General features: G+C 39.9%; 1 protein-coding gene across 1 annotated transcript in view; it reads left to right on the forward strand.

The window, feature by feature from the left end:
* The window catches only part of cpne7 (copine VII), a 78,313-nt gene that overhangs the window by 1,663 nt on the left and 58,847 nt on the right, over window positions 1–17,803 (forward strand). The window contains exon 2 of the mRNA XM_088334468.1: window positions 9,062–9,304. Coding sequence (XP_088190594.1) covers window positions 9,131–9,304 — 174 coding nt within the window. The 5' untranslated portion in view covers window positions 9,062–9,130. The remainder of the gene's footprint in view (window positions 1–9,061; window positions 9,305–17,803) is intronic.

Consider the following 17,803-nt stretch of genomic DNA (forward strand, 5'->3'; position numbering starts at 1 on the left):
CGAATATTGAAAACTTTCAAAATGACAGATATAGTCGAGTGAACCTAATTGAACCGTCTGAAAAGCGGACAAATATATCCCGATTAAATGAGAAAGATAAAGCGACATTTTCTTCTGGCTCAGTCAGTAATGTTTAACTTCCAACAGGCACAAAAGACAACTTTCCTGAATATGAAATTTAAATGAAAGAAGCCGACATTATTCAAGAATAATCAGTAGTAATAACTATATTCTGTTTTTAATATTTTAAGCCTGAAAATGAGATTGCAGACAATGCCACTTTGTTGTTTTGACTAATCGTACACTGTTGTTGGATGTTTTAACTATAATAATAATAATAATAATAATAATAATAATAATAATTTCCTTTGTATTGTCATTCTTTGTAACAATGTACACAGAACGAAATGTCGATACACCTGACCCGTTGTAGCGAGTCGATGCAGCCGCAGCCAGTGGGCGCCGCCATTATACCAATTAGGTATGTCTCAGGCGAGGCGCGAACCAGTGACCTCCCAGTCTCAAAGCGGGCACACTACCATCTAGGCTACTGAGCTGTTTACACCATTGTCATTATTGACTATCTATTCTTTGATTACCACAACCTTTAGGGTGGATCTGCTTTTGTAACCAATGAGATTTAGTCAAGAGACAGGGCTCAGGGTAGGACGTTTAGAACAGGTTGGAATTTCTTACCTGAGGTTTGGGCTCTCCCCTGTTCTCCTTGCAGTTTAAAATCCATTAATGTCTTTTCTCCTTATTTTCAGTGTCTACTAAACTATTAACGATTTAAAGGCGCTATCCAGAATTTGAAAACGTTCTACTTGCTGACTCCATCTTTTGGCTTAAATCGTCATTGCAGCCTCTGTCAAGCTGCTTTTTGTGGCGCGTGCAAGTACGTGGATTTTTTTTGCTGCGCTCAGACAAACTCTTTTCATCTTTCTTGGGGTCAAGCTTGGCGTTTGGACTGTGTGACAGTCATTTTCTTACTTTCACCATATTCATGCTACAGTAACAAAAAAACACAAGCAAGAGCATGAATTTACTCTCCAAACCCTCTTCCCCTTCGCCTCTTTTCCCCCAGTCTAATTCTTTCTGCAGCCGTAACACACTCAATAATAGTAAGATAAAAGCAGCTAGGTGCAGTGGAAAAAATATGGCCCTTTGAACTTATTTGGGCATTGTTAACGAATAATAAAAAAAAAAAGTCTACTTTTAACTTTATAAAAACACCTCAAACGACACACTTTGTCTTTAACAAGTAGCCCATGTTGTATATTTTAGCTAAAGTGGTTTTAAATCACTTAAAAAAATAACAACTTTCTATCATTCACTAAACTACTATAAAATAAAATGCAAGTAAAGTCACATTTATTTGTATAGCTCAATCAGAAAATGTCTGAGAGGACTGCCCAGGTTGCAATGACACCATCCCCTGATCTTATACCTACATGAGGGCAAGGAAAAACTCAAAACCTCAACACGAGGAAAATAAGAAACTTTTAGAAGGGGCCTCACAAGTGGTAATACCCCTGACCAAGGTGCAATAGATTTAGCATTGGGTAACAATACACAAAACATAGTAAACATCAAAAAGAAAAACATGGGTAAGATGTAAAAATGTGTCCAGAAAGTGCATGACAGCAACAACACAGCTTTCCTTCTCTGCCGGCTGGTCGATACAGACGTTATCATGCGCTGGTCCGCTGACTCATCTCGAATCATCCTTCTCCCTCATTTCACCACCAGCCAGGCAGCCAGTAAGGAAAGCAAAAGAAATGTATGAGGTGGGCGTCAATCATAAGATATTGAATAGAAGTGGGTCTTAAGTCTAGATTTAAAAACTTCCACTGAGGTTGCAGATCTTATCTCCGGAGGCAGAGCATTCCACAGCACCGGGGCCCGGATGGAGAACGTTTTCGAGCCTGCAGACTTCTTCTTGGCTCTTGGAGTCACAAGTAGACCAGCATTTTCTGAGGCTCCGTGTAGAAACATAGGGAAAGATTGGAGAGATAAGTGGGTGCAAGTCCATGCAAATATTTGTATGCTAGAACCTTAAAATTACATTAGCCATTGGTCAAACTTTCTTGTCTTGGTCAATAGTCTCCCTTCTGCATTTTGTATCATGAAAACAAATACACAACAATTCCTGGTGTATGATACAATAATAAATCAAGATAATCTCATTGGCCAAAGAAAACTTTCTCGGGGCCAGATTTGGCCCACAGGCTTTGAGTTTGACTTAGCCTTTGCAATAAACACTGATTTTCCTTACTCAAGATTGATGTTACTAATACTGCCGCAAGCTAAGGTGGTAAAAACAGCTCAGTGCAGTTTTACATCTGTTGGTTTGCTTTACTCTGGGAAAAAAAAACAATACTAGTAGAAAAGATTGCTTATTTTAAGTATTCTTTTTCTAATTTTACTCTATTTTTGTAGTAGCTTTCAAAATGTATAACTTAGTAAACATTTCTGTTATTAGAAACAGTTTTCTTATTTTACTGTATTTTACTTGTAAAATAAAAATAAAAACACTTGTCTAATAATTTCTAACAGGGCAGACAATTTAGCATTTTGGGAAATTTGCCTGATATTAGTAAAGACAATTATTCATAAATGAGACCGTGTCTGACTGTATTCTTTCCTGATCTTCATACTACACCAATTGGATAAAGGGACAGTGTGTATTATTTGGGGCCTCCGAATGCTAAAATACAATTTATTTTTTCTATTATTGAATATTAAACGAAAATACTTGAAATATCATATAAACATGCATTTTTCAAAATACTCGCGTCGTCAAGAAATTTGTATTTTTTCAGCATTACTTGAGGTTCACCCAGACGGCGCTAACATAACTGTCTGCTGCAATTTCGCAGCTACGTGTACGCGAAAAAAACAAAAACTTCTCAAAAGGCTAAGAAGAATAAAGGAAAATAAAACTAATACAGGGCAGCACGGCGGCGCAGTGGTTAGCGCTTGTGCGGCACAGTTCATGTCATGGGAACCTCCTGCGTGGGTTCAAATCCAGCTCCAGACTTCCTGTGCGGAGTTTGTATGTTCTCCCCGTGCTTGCGTGGGTTTCCTCCGGGCACTCCGGTTTCCTCCCACATTCCAAAAACATGCATTTCAGGTGAATTGGCCGGTCCAAATTGTCCCTAGGTGTGAATGAGCGAGTGAGAAGTCTGTCCCCGTGTGCCCTGCGATTGGCTGGCAACCAGTTCAGGGTGTCCCCTGCCCACTGCCCGGAGATGGCTGGGATGGGCTCCAGCCCCCCTGCGACCCTAATGAGGATAAGCGGTACGGCTAATGACATGACATGACAAAAATAATACAGTTTGGTCACTTTGACTTTCTGTAGTTTGTATTCTCCCCTGTGCTTTTTAGTCGTTTTCAGTTGCATGACACAGTACAGCGACATCTAGTGGTCAAATATTACACAGTGTCCCCTTAAAGACAGGGGTGTCAAACTCATTTAAGCTCAGGGACCACATGATAGATAAAATATTTTAACGCGGGCCGGACTAGTATATGAATAGCATCAAAAGTGTGCCTTAGCTGAAGGGCTGGGGGTCTTTCTGGAGGCTCACTGTTTAATTATGATTCAGGGATGTTAGATTTTATTCAAAAATTATTATTTAGGGTTTTTTCCTTCAATATTATTTTCCTTTATCAAGATTTGATCTCGTGTAGTTTTTATAAACTGTGCATTTGACAAAAAAAAAAGCTGAATTCATTTCCACTAAAAGTTATTTAATTCGGGGAAACATGCAGACTGGCAATGAGAGGAAAGTGACAAAATAGCTAAATCTAATTTAAAATATTTGTAATGATTAATTTCATTTTTAGTTTTTTAAGTGAAAATGTTTATTTGAATTTGGAAACTTAGGTGTTAGATAATACTAACTAGCAAAAGCAAAGACACCCAGGCGGTATTTTTTATTCCTATAATTTGTATTTTCAATCTTCCCTTAAAGCCCCAGTGTGTAATATTCGACCACTAGATGGCACTATGTGGTCAGGTGAGAGCAAGAGCGGGCACATTGCCATATGCACAGCGTGTTGTCTTGGGACAGGACAAGCATAAGTGGGGATTCCACTGAGTAAAAGAAGGTCACATTTTTTATAAAAAGTAATTTTCATATGATAGTTTATGTATTTTACGATAGCATTATTATTATTTATTTTTAAATAAATACAAGTTTTTTGGTACCTCTAGTAGGCAATGCATATTACACACTGTCCCTTCAAACAAAGCTTCTGTGACTTTTATTTTAAACAAAATAATATTGGGGTGGATTTCCTCAATGTTCTATGGTTGATAAATAGTAGTAAGCGAATATCGCTTTCGGAGCGGCACTTGGCTTTGGTGACATTCAGTAGACATTTGTAAAAGTGAGGGTCATTGCAGCTCATTTTTTTTCTCAACGTTGTCTCGCGGGGCCACATAAAATGATGTGGCAGGCCACATGTGGCTCGTTGGCCTGGAGTTTGACATGTGCGCTTTAAGGCATGCACACCAGAAGGAGATAAAAACTATTGGATTAAAGCAGAAATACAAATTTTTCCACCTATGTTTTTTTTTTTTAATTAACATGAGTATGATATTTTTGCCCAATATTCATATCAATGTTTCTTTTTTTTTACTGGATAAAAGTTTTTTGCAATACTCGGAGGCACTAAATATTACACACTTTCCTTAAAAAGTCTTTTTTTAAATTAAGTAAACTATTTTGAATGAGCATATTTCTTTGGATTATCTTATCTATCTTAACTTTATGAACCATTCAAAATGACGATTTGTTTTTTAAATAAGTGATCGCATTGAATCAAATCATACCACTTCAAAATAAAGCGTCCCTGACCTGCACGGCACCTCAATTTCTCAAGTATTGAGAGACACAATACAAAAGAAACATATTCAGAAACACTCATTTTATTGGATGACTGCACACTGACAATACACTGCCATCGACTCGATCTTGGAGTCTCTTTAAATGCACTTTCAAGCGTCTCCTCGTATCAAATAATACACCCCACAAAATTCCCTCCTGGGAGAAAATGTGAAATCATGCTAGTCTGAACTATTTACCGTTACTACTTATTTTATTTAAAAAGTAATTCCGTTACCCCAAGATTAATGGCACCCAAAGGTAGCGCGTTACTCTGAAAGTAACTATCCATTTACAAATGACCATATATTGTCAGAACCCGAACAGAGAGAGGACCAAGATGCGTAACGTTTTCACACAAGCTTTATTTAACGGAAATGGTGGAGTCATGCACGTGTTCACAAACGCCAGTGATTCGGCGATCGCTGGGTGGAAGAAGTGAGACAGAGAAGTCAGGCGCGGAATAACAGGAAGTCAGAGGCAGACGAGATCGAAACCGGACAGGACAGTAGAGATCAATACCAGTTACTGGAGAAAGATACCAGACAGGACGGGACAGACGGGATCGATAACGGAGCAAGATTCCGGACAGGACGGTACGGACGGGACCGATACCGGATACTGGGGCAAGATACCGGACAGGACGGGACAGACGGGGTTTATACCGGATACAAGAGCAAGATACCGGACAGGATTGATACCAGATACTGAATACTGGAGCAAGATACCAGACAAACGGGGCAGACTGGATCGATACTGGATACTGGAGCAAGATACCGGACATTACGGGACGGACTGGATCGATACCGGATACTGGAGCAAGATACTGGACAGGACGGGACAGACGAGATCGATGCTGGATACTGGAGCAAGATACCAGACACGAAAGGACGGACGGGGTCGATACCAGATACTGGATACTGGAGCAAGATACCGCACAGGATAGGACAGACGGGACCGATACCGGATACTGGATATTGGATCAAGATACCAGACAGAGTAAAAATAATCAGTTGCAAGGTCAGAGGTTTGTTGACGGACTGACCAGGAGTGAATGAGAGCACCGATTTTAAATAGGAGGGAAGAAAATCAGGCAACGAGCAGCAGCTGGCGCCAAACGAGCGGGTCCAAGTGAGGGCAATGGGCAACCGTGACATATATACCCGCATTGAAGCCAACCTCCTTAAACTGTTTTAAAAAGGCCACAGTATAGAAGAAAACGTGTACACCAACCTGCAAAAGTGGTGAACCCTTCATATTTCTTAGCTTGTGGAATCTTGAAAGCTTGCAAACCAACACTTAGCCAAGACACTCCATATCCGATTTGTCTTGAGGGTTCAAACAACTCGAAGATTTCCTCCCCCATTACTGAGTACTTTCCATGTTTTCTTTTTTCCAGGTGTATTGCAAAAATAATTTTACAAATATGAAAACCACATGTCGTCACTCTTCGGCCATAATTTCAGTAGTCACGTTTGCCCCATTGATTTTGTTGTTCATGTATAAGTCACGCACCCGCTCACTCTGCCCACCATTTGCTACTAGGGACTCAAAATCAAATATGTGCATGTAATCTGACCCCCTTGATTTCAATATTTTATTTTAGAGTTGTAAATACGGCTGAGACGCGAGTACACAGTAATCCCTTGTTTTTCGAGGGGGCGCACGTTACAAGAGTCCCGCGATAGTCTAGACCCACAGTTGAATGAATGCTCTTAATTTTCATTATACATTCGTACAACAACATTGGAGGGCTTGTCCTTGCAGTGTAGAGAACGTGACGTAGAAAGCAACCCGCAAGCTGCAAGGTAGCATCAAGGATCCTCCGATTGAGCCAAGTCTCTGTGACAATCACAATACAGCAGTCACAAATTTAGCGGTTTCCCAAGAGTTGTAGCTCGAGGTCATCTGTTTCATGGGTAACGCGTCTGGTGTTAGTGAGATACAGGCTTTACAGGGGTGGTTTAAGAGATTGTTAATTCAGTAATCCCTCGGTTATCGCGGTTAATTGGGACCAAAACCACCCGCTAAAAGTGAAAATCCGCGAAGTAGCGACGCCCCTTCAAAAATGCTTAAAAAAAAAACACCTTTTTTTTTAAAAGTTATTTTAATTTATTATCATTATTTTTTTAGACCCGATTAATGGGGACCAAAACCACCCGCAAAAAGTGAAAATCTGCGAAGTAGCGACGCCCCTTCAAAAATACTTAAAAAGAAAAAAAAAAGATATACATTTTAAAAAAAAAAGTAGCGAGGTCCCACTGTATAACCTAGCTGTAGCAGTAGGACAAGCCTCACTATGGCTTTCGTTCCTGACAATCTACCAAGCACCCGCTCTTCTGACTTTCCTCAGTGCCCCATTTAATCCAATGTTACAAGGCGCTAAAAATACTAACTTTCACAGTGTTTTGCAGTATTTTTTCGGTGGACACATTGACTTGTGAGCTTGCCTGCTGTTTGACTGACAGTGTGCACAGCCTATCCCAGTCGCACACACAGAAAGTCATGCCCACTCATCCAACACACACACACAAAGCCCTCCGAAAACTGTCCCCGTGATAGCATTTACTGCGTGTTGTCTGCGGCAGAAGAATAGAATGCACAATTAAAGTCCATGAATTATCGAAAATGTGAAAATTAAACCAGGATACAGCACCTACTGACCCCCCATGAAGCCGACCACCTAAAACTGCTTGATATATATATATATATATATATATACGGGTCAGGTGCAATCGACATTTCGTTCTGTGTACATTGTTACTCAGAATGACAATACAAGGAAATTATTATTATTATTATATATATATATATATATATATATATATATATATATATATATATATATATATAGCCACACAAATTCGGTGCTCACATTTACTCCATTGATGTTCTTTTGGTTTGTTGTTCCTGTCCACGCCCCAAATATGCACTTACAATCCAGCGGGGGCAGTGCATTTTACACCTAGGCCTTCAGTAAGCGGAATCAATTCAACCCTCAATTACTATTTTATGGCTATAAAAAAATTACTGCAGCTGCAGCTGCAACACATATAAAAAAGCATAATTAATTGCAGTATTATTTGGGAATATAGCCACATTTTATCCACCAAAAATTCCTTTTATTTATGCACAAAATCCATCCTCTTTTCTTTCCTCAAGATGATTTTAATTACTGTGTCATACAGATGGTCAGTTTATTTCAGTTCCATCAAGAAGTTCTATTCTATCGCCATCCAAGCTAATGTGGAAAGCTGTCGTGTTTCTGCTATATGTTTCTATTCATTTTAGGTCTAAAAATGTCCGTTAGACAGACGCAGTGGACACGGGGATTCTGTATTTTCCTTCTCATTTTGTTGTGAAACCTTGTTTACCGCCCCCTAGTTTATGAAACCAGTGATGTTTCCAAGGCCCGCGATGAGGCGCATGGACGCAAACTTGAAATCTGATTGGCTAAACCCACAGCTTTTATCGAACACTGTTGTTATGTTACACGGCCATCAGAAGTCTTTGTGAAGGCCCCCGGGCATATAACTGACCCTGGCATACAACTAATGGCTGAAATGTGAGTGGATGAATGCTTAAATATGAAAGCACACATCTTAAAGCAGCGCAACCAGAGGGAAAGCAATGAATGGAAGCTCACAGACGATCTGGAATTATTTAATAGTCAAATTATTCATGGACAAAATATAACATCAAATGTTTTATATATTTTTAGGCCAGCAGAGAGGGCCAACACTGACATAACTTGACACCTTGATTTTAGTTTTTTATTTTACTGTTGCTTAGATGCAAGTATACACGGTGGGGAGAATATCAGTAGGGAGAAATTCTTGCATTCTGTGCTTGAGATGGTGACACCATAACTGTATTGTGTTGAACTTTGTAGGGCCAAATAAACATAACTACTCTTTCTTATCGAGGTGGTCAGTGGTGTGTTGCAAGCAGACTTAGAATTAAATAATACACCCTGAAAGAAGTAGGAATAGGTACCAGTTATCTAACATTGAAAGTCGTGAACTGTTTTTAATAAGAAGTGGGGAAACGCACCATGTTTTAACCATATTTCAGTTACAAAATAATATTCATAATGCTACAGTACTCGTACCCAAGAAGACTGCCTGTCAGGATTCTTTTCTTACCACATCCTGTTCCATCCCTCACAGTTAAAGAGAGCGCGTCCCCGACTACTGGCTTGCCCCTCGGCCCCTCCACTGGTTCTTGTCCGAGCCAGGATGAACGACATTCAAGAGGCCAGCTCCCCCGCCACCAGCCTCGGCGGGCCGGCCACCTGCGTCTCCAAAGTGGAGCTGCGGGTGTCTTGCAAGGCTCTACTGGACCGGGACACTCTGAATAAATCAGACCCTTGCGTGATGCTCATGGTACAGACCAACGGGCAGTGGACAGAGGTGAGCCCCCCCCTATTGCACATACCGTGTTAAGCAGTGGTCCCCCAAAACTATGACAATACGAGAGAGCATTTCGAAGTGCAATTTCTTCACCTATAAAAGTGAAATGAGATGTGTTTCATCTCAAATGCGCTGATTTACTGAACAGGAAGAAAGGATTCAGCAGAGCATAATCGCCATCTACAGTTAAGGAGTGTAATCGACCCTTAGTTTTGCATTATTTTGCCACGGAAAAGGTCCACAACCTGCTTTTGGGTCCCGACCCATCAGTTGAGAACCACTGCGCTAGATCAAAAAAAAAAAAAAAAAAATACTTCGGGAGTGGTTGTTGATAAATGGACTCATTACGTATGGCGCTCTTAAGTTGTGTTCTAGCTTGAATGTTTTATATTCTTGGATAGCTCACAAACAAATTTGGAGTGTCTGTCAAATCTCAGGTTAAATCTTGAGAAATTTGGCACAAACTGCACTTAGAGTTTATTTTTTCTTTTAATCTGCATTTTAACAAAGAAAAGAAAATATTGTAATATATAGTCTAAAACATGGCATAATAATAGATTAATACTTAACATGAGCAGAATGATCAAATAACTTAGCTCATGTTGAGGATTTGTTTAATTTCCTAGTAATTTGAGGTCAAATCAAATGAGGAAAGTAGTACTTAAAGTTGTCATTTCAAAATAAGTATAAATCACAGTGAAATGGGTAAATTAACCTTTTGTTTTGCTAAGAAATAAAATATTGTAAAATATATTATAGAAAACATGGCAGTATAAGATAATAATGCTTTTAATGAGCAGAATAATCAGATAATTTAGCACATTTTGAAGGTTTGTTTATTTTTCTAGTAACATGAGTTAAAATGGAGACAAGTAGTTCTTAAAATTGTCATTTTGTTTTTCTAAAAATACATGAAATTGTAAAATATAGTAAATAAAACCTTTAAAATTAGCAAAATTGTGTAATAACTATCTGATTTTGACTTTATCCTGCCCTTATGTAGGTTTCAGATCAGGGGATGGTATAATAGTGGTCTGTGCAGCCCTTTGAGACTTTTTGTGATTTTGGGCTATCCAAGTAAACTTGATTTGACATGTGGATTTCATAACGGTCACTTTACCCTTACAGCTCCTGATTACGGTGTTGTTTAGAGACATTTTTCGGGAGGATGGAAAAAAAATCACTTGGTACGGAGCAGGGAGGACAGATATGGATTTTTCAGGCTGTAATCTAAGACATGCTTGTCAGATGGAATAACTGACCTGAGTTCAGTGTGGCATGAACACGCAGAATGTCTGCAGCAGACTGAATAAGTGACACCTTCAAACTTGCCAGAATGGTTTTGTGAAATTGGAAAAAAGACCAACTATCTCTAGCGTTAAATGAAAAAAAGTATACACGCGGCGGCGCAGTGGTTAGCGCGTGTGCGGCACAGTTCTGAGGTCATGAGATTAAACCTTCCTGTGTGGAGTCTGCATGTTCTCCCCATGCTTGTGTGGGTTTCCCCTGGGCATTCAAGTTCCTCCCACATTCCAAGAACATGCATTTCAGCTGAATTGGCTGGTCCAAATTGACCTTGGGAGTGAATGAGCGAATGAGTTTTCTGTCCCTGTGTGCACTGCGATTGGCTGGCAACTAGTTCAGGGTGTCCCCTGCCCACTGCCCGAAGATAGCTAGGATGGACTCCAGCACCCCTGCAACCCTACTGAGGATAAGCGGTGCAGATAATGGATGGATGGATACACACGCTTTCCATGTCCACCTGGCTCAAACCATTAAAGTGAAATTAGAGTAATTGCATGAAATATTATTCTTTGCTGAAAATATAAAGTGAAAAAATATTTCGTTTGAATTAAAAGTAAGATCGGGCCTTAAAAATCAAGCCAGAGCCGAACCAGTCCGAGCCCGACAGATGAACTTGATTTGAGTGACCGAGCCTGACAAAAACTTTAATTTTCACCATTTATTTGTGGGGAAGAAAGGTGAAAGTGGCCGTCTCTGACAACAAACAGCCTGGCGCGAGTTTTGCACTTTGGCTCCAAAGTGTGCAGCATGAACTCTACCCTCACTACTTTAAAAAGATGATATTTGCTGTTAGCGACAATAAACGGCTAGTCAGAAACGGAAAAAGTCACTCTTCCGAGGTCAACAGGGTAGCGTGGGTGCTGTGAAGCTACTCCAGAGTGGATAATTAAACAAAAAAAATCAGCAAGAGAGAAACCCGACTTCATGACTGTCATTTTATGCCCGAAACCAGCCCGATATTGGACCTGGGATCCCATAACAGCTAGAGTTGTAGGGGCACCATTTCCTATGGTGTGTCTTGCCAAGTAGTGGTACCCATCTTTCTCCAGGCCAGGGGTCAGGAACCTTTTTGACCCAAAGAGCCATAAAAGCAAAAAATGTTTTAAAAAGAAATTGAGAGAGCCACATCATATATTTTCAGACAAAATTGAAAAAACTGCCAAACACGCTCTCTAAACAAAACCTAATTCTTCAGCACATTTTATTTCACTGTGTGTCATTTGATGATTTAATCAAATGTATGAAATGATAATAATGCCAAATCCTGTGTCCCAAATCAATGTAAATATGCCATTTACAATTTGTCTTCCACCTTCAGTTAAGAGTGTTGAGGCAATTTTTTTCCATGATATTAGTACTTAATAACGGTTTCAAAACAATGTGCATGCAAAGTTCTTTTGTAAAAATGTCACAAATTATTGCAAACGATAAGCATGCCGTCATATTCACTTTCGGTGTAGACTGCACTGAGTGAGAGAGAGAGAGAAGGAAGTGCCTTGCACTGTGTGCAGGGATCCGCCCACCTGTACTGCTCACCCAATCAAAGTCGTTTGTCAGCGTTTTTGTTTATCAGTTTAAATGGCTTCTTATCAAACTTCTGCATTAAGTTGCTTCGGCTTTATATGGACCAAAATCGGGATGAAATCACTTGACTTTGGAACGCCACAGAGAGATGTGCAATACAGTGGAACCTCAGTTCTCGACCATAATCCGATCCAGAACCCTGTTCGAAAACCGATTTGGTCGATCACCGAAAATCGTTTTTCCCATTAAAAGTAATGTAAAATCGTTTTAATCCGTTACAACACCCTGAACTTTTACCATGAAAGTAAACATGAAGCTAACCCAGGCTAATCGTACGTTCGCGTTAGCGTAATCTTCTGTACGAAAGATTACACTAACATGAACGTGTAAAAATAAAAAAATCAGGTCGTTTACACATCATTTAGCACGTCATTCCACAACAAGTGGTGAGCGGTTAAAGAATAAAGAAAACATTTATGAATAGGATTTCTTACCTTTGTGGTGGTCTGCAGAAGCCATGCTCTATTCCCTCGAAAGAAGGGAAACTCGCACATCTTCTTCATATCTTGCTATTATTTCTTTCTTAAATGCAATAGTTGTACGCACTACTCTTCTTTTTTCACCTGTAGCAACTTTGCTGCTTGCACCGACCTTCTTCCGAGGCATAATTAGGGGTTAAAACACTCCGTTCACCGATATTGTGAATTTCCCTTAGGGGATGAATAAAGTAAAGTATCTATCTATCTATCTATCTATTAAAAACGAAAGCAAAAAGCAGTGCGCGCTCACGTGACAACAGTTCTTCACGAGGGGTGGGGGTAATCTACACCCGTACGCCGCTCAGCATCACACCCTAGCGTACCGGCGTTCGAACTGCGATTTTTTTGAATGAAAAGCGAAGCAAGTATTTCTCGAAATTTTTGGTCGAGAACCGATTTGTTCGAACTGAGAGGCGTTCGAAAACCGAGGTTCCACTGTAGTTACATTTTATTTCGGAGCCATATGTACTCATGAAAAGAGCCATATATGGCTCCCGAGCCATAGGTTCCCTACCCCTGCTATAGGCGAACAAATATTTCCACTTTGTCTCAAACTGGGGACCTTTCACGTTGTAGACAAATGTGCCCGCCACTGCACCACAGGTAGAAACTACTATATTCATCCAAAAGGTACAAATACGTGTTTGCTCAATAGATTACTGTTATTTGACCATTACATTCCGGTGTATTGTGTTCTGCAACTAAAAACGAGCGCTACAAAGCACAAGGAAGACTACAAATTGTTAACTTGATCTAAATATGAATGTGCTGATTTAAAATCATATAAAGGATATGATTGGAACAGTGTCTCACAACACTTTTTAAATTAAAAAATCTTGAGATACACCATTTACTATTTCCAGGGACTAATTTAGTTTTTTTTTCCAAAAGGTTAAATGATCATGTTTCCTAAACTGACGTTTTTCTTAACATTTGTGGTCACCATGGCTCAGCACTTTTCAGCCACCGAATTTCCACTCAAAGTGCTTTATTAAAACATTCAGTATACAATAAGACAATAAAATGCCCTCCTTTTCCCCCGCCCAACACCCTGGAACACCTTATACACAGACACACAAAATCGTTAAAATAAAATAAGAACAAAATAAAGATAAAAATAAAATATATTTCCTCCACACTGAGGGAAGGCAGCAGATTTGGGTCAAGGATTTTTAGCCATTTAAACACACTCTACCAGTGTGGGTGTGTCACATGAGCAAACATTGTAATAATAATAAAACAAAACAAAACTGCAAACGAAAACATAAAAATGTGAAAAAAGTAGAATATGTTACAGCAAAAGGCTCAAGGTTAAACGAATCATACTAAATAAAAATGATCAATTATAAGCCATATTGAAAAGCTCACTTGATGCTGAATTTTGTAGTTGCTGCAAGCTGGCAATGTTCTTTTTGGAAGACCGTAGAACAGGGCATTACAATAATCCTAACAAGTTTATATACAGTAAGACCTCGGTTATCGCGGTTAATGGGGACCAAAACCACCCGCGATAGGTGAAAATCCGCGAAGTAGCGGCGCACCTTTAAAAACAAACAACAACATATATATATATATATATATATATATATATATATATATATATATATATATATATTTTTTTTTTTTAATTATTATTTTTTTAGACCCGGCTAATGGGGAACAAAACAACCCGCAAAAAGTGAAAATCTGCGAAGTAGCGACGACTCTTCCCCCCCAAAAAAATAAATTAAAAAAAAAAAAAAAAAAAAATATATATATATATATATATATATATATATATATATATATTTTATTATTATTATTATTATTATTATTTTTTAATCATTACAGACCGCGAAGCTCTGAAGCCGCGAACGTCGAACCGCGAAGTAGCGAGGTCCCACTGTAAAACCATGCATCAGCACTTCTGGGTTTGGCCGAGAGAGAAATGGACGGACTCTGGCGTCAATTTTAGTTACATTTTTGAAATGTGGAATGTGACGGTCTAAAATCTTGTCATTTGTAGTTCCTCTTATTTCTTATTGTACTATATATTTTAACCTGCTTTTCAAAGGCGACTGTTATTTTCATCCTTTTTTTCTAGAAAAAAGGAGAAAAATGATATTTAAAATGTGGAAAAAAAGTACCTGGCAGTGAAACAATAAAGTAGTACTGTATTTATAGTAGATGTAATTAGTAAAACAAGACAATGGTTACAATGAGCAAAATTAGGTGCAATATCTTTACTGTTTTTGATTTATTATATTAGTCTTTGCATTGCAATTTCAGCTTCATCAAACAAAAGTTAATAAATATATTTCCTTGTACAGTACTTCCTCATTATCTGTCAGGAACCAGGAACGGATAAGGGAACCCAATTGCGTTAGTTTCTTAGTTTTATTTGAAAAGAGACGTAAGCTGGCACCCACGATCCACTGATCGTAGATTGTGGGGAGCAGATCGCTCGTGACGCGGAAGTGGCACTTCTCTGGCGAGCGATAGCGGTGTCGAAGAGGGAAAAGCAGGTCGGGTTACCGGGGCGCAGGAGCAGAGACGTGATCAAACGAAACAGGTCGAAGCCGGGAAACGTACAGGAGTTAAAAACAGGGAGTCAGGTTCGGAAGGCTTGCCTTAGCGGGAGCTGAAGGTTCGCAATGATCAGATGCCAGTAACAGGGAGTCGGGGGGGTTTAAAAAGTGGCAAGGAGCCAATCAGCGACCAGGGCTGTTGGCGTCACCGGGGCAGCCGCAGGTGCCCCGAATCACTAATCATGACATGATCAGATAATTAGTATATAAAACAAAAAAATAGTAACTTTCTGCCACTTAATTTTACAGTTCCTCGGCTGATCACTGGAAGAAAGCACATAAATCGAACAATGTCATTTCCTTTTTGAAAAGATAAAATTGGGCAAATGCATGGGACAAACTAGTTGATATCTTAAGCTACACTGTTTAAAAAAACACTGTTCTAGAAAACTCAAACAATTATGACTATATATTATGACACATTTCAACATTACAACAAGGCTGCTCACATTTTGTTGTGGTTATTCTGCAATTGAAAGGTCAATTTTGATTTTATGCCAACCACCAAATGTGTAGGTGTAAACAAATTTCAGGTCCATACTAATGAAAGTGTTAGAAAAAAATCTGATGTTTACGTGAGTCAAAGGCTAGCTGTCCATCAAACTATCACGGTTTACGGTTCACGGATTCTTGGAAATTGGATCCTTGGAATGAGGACGCAACTCTGGATAGCCATCTCCAAAGTTGACGGTCCCTGGCCTGTTCTTGGGTCGTGGCAAAGTTGGCACCAGTCCATTCCTTTATGTTGTCAGCCCAGTTCATTTTTGGTCTTCCTCTCCTCCTGCCCCCATGGGCTGTGCACTGGAAGATTATCTTGGCCAGTTCTGATGATCTTGTGGCGTAACCGTACCACTTAAGTTTTCATCAGCGCACAGTTGACCACATTTCTTCCTTGGATCCAATGTGCCCTCTGATGGTGCTGCACACCGTTTTGTTTCTCACATGGGCTAAGTAGCTCATGCCCAGAAGTTTCCGGTAGCATCGCATCTCCATGGCCTCGATTTCTTTTTCTAATTTTGCTGTGAGGGTCCATGTTTCACAAGCGTAGAGGAAGATAGAAGTAACCAGCGCTTGCATGAGTCTGCTCTTTGATTTCACTGCTAAGTTCGTGTCCCTTCGGATGAGTTTAAGTCTGGCAAGTGCAGCTGTGGTTGGAGCTATCCTGGGCATGATTTCTGGTTCTGACCCCTCTTCTGATATGACAGTTCCATCCATCCATCCATCCATTATTTGCACCGCTTATCCTCAGTAGGGTCGCGGGGGTTCTGGAGCCCATCCCAGCTATCTTCGGGCAGTGGGCAGGGGACATGCTGAACTGGTTGCCAGCCAGTCGCAGGGCACACAGAGACAGACAACTCACTCGCTCGCTCATCCACACCTAGGGACAATTTGAACCGGCCAATTAACCTGAAACACATGTTTTGGGAATGTGGGAGGAAGCCGGAGTGCCCGGAGGAAACCCACGCAAGCACGGGGAGAACATGCAAACTCCACACAGGAGGTTTGATCTCATGACCTCAGAACTGTGCTGCACACGCGCTAACCACTGCGCCGCCGTGCTATCCATGACAATTCCAAGATAATTTAATGTGGAAAATAGTTCTGGCTCTCTGTGGTTGATGATGATGTTTGTGGTGATACCTTGATGATTGTTGTTCATTACTTTTGTTTTTCTGTGCTCATTTCCATCCCATACTGGGTTGATGCTTTGTCCAGACGATTGACCTGGTCTCTGATTTCTTGTTTATCTCTTGCCAATCATTAGCAAACCAGAGATTAGTGATGTTGTGTCCCCCAATACTGACTGTACGTTCATGTTGCTCCAGAGCTTCGGACATGATCCTATCCAGGATACTGTAGAATACATTTGGAGAGAGATGGCAACCGACACAAACCGACTGGGTTTTGAAACCATGCGCATTAAACTATAAGCTATAAATATTTTGAGAAGAACCGATTAAGAAGAGCATTAATTTTCCAAGGCAGGGACGTGCTTCTTACCTTGACAACATCCAGTCTTTGGCACGAGTCATCCTCTCTTCCCGAGATTAACTGTCATCAACAAACAAACTCATCCAACTCATCTCAAATCTGTTCATCCAGATGGCACTACGTGAGGAGAAGGATGAGGGGAAAGAAAAGATGACGGATGTGGCTTAACTGGGTTTTCTTTGCTCTTTGGAAACAATGGGTGCAGCCTGTAATTATGTACATAGTTGTGTGTTGGGGGGTGACTAGCTTCTCCGTTATTTGCTAAAAATCTAAGCAGTTTGCTGTATTTGTGCTCAGATTACATGACAGTTCTCACACGGTTTGAGCTTTCATGCATGTCTAGTCGTGTTTAAAAATTTTAGGGTTCACACACTTTTAGATTTTTTAATTTCTCCAGGACCATTCAAAGAAGTCATCGAGTGTAAATCATGGCTATTTTGCAGAACCACTAATACATCTGCAATTCACGTATGCAGTTTTCAATCTTCCGTGTATGTATGATTTTTAAATGTTGAGTAAATTGTGAATATATGAGTGGATATGAACAATATACATGTAAATCTCTCCCTATA

The sequence above is a fragment of the Urocampus carinirostris genome, chromosome 4 (genome assembly GCF_059441175.1).
Source record: "Urocampus carinirostris isolate Australia breed hairy pipefish chromosome 4, RoL_Ucar_1.0, whole genome shotgun sequence".
NCBI lineage: Eukaryota > Metazoa > Chordata > Actinopteri > Syngnathiformes > Syngnathidae > Urocampus > Urocampus carinirostris.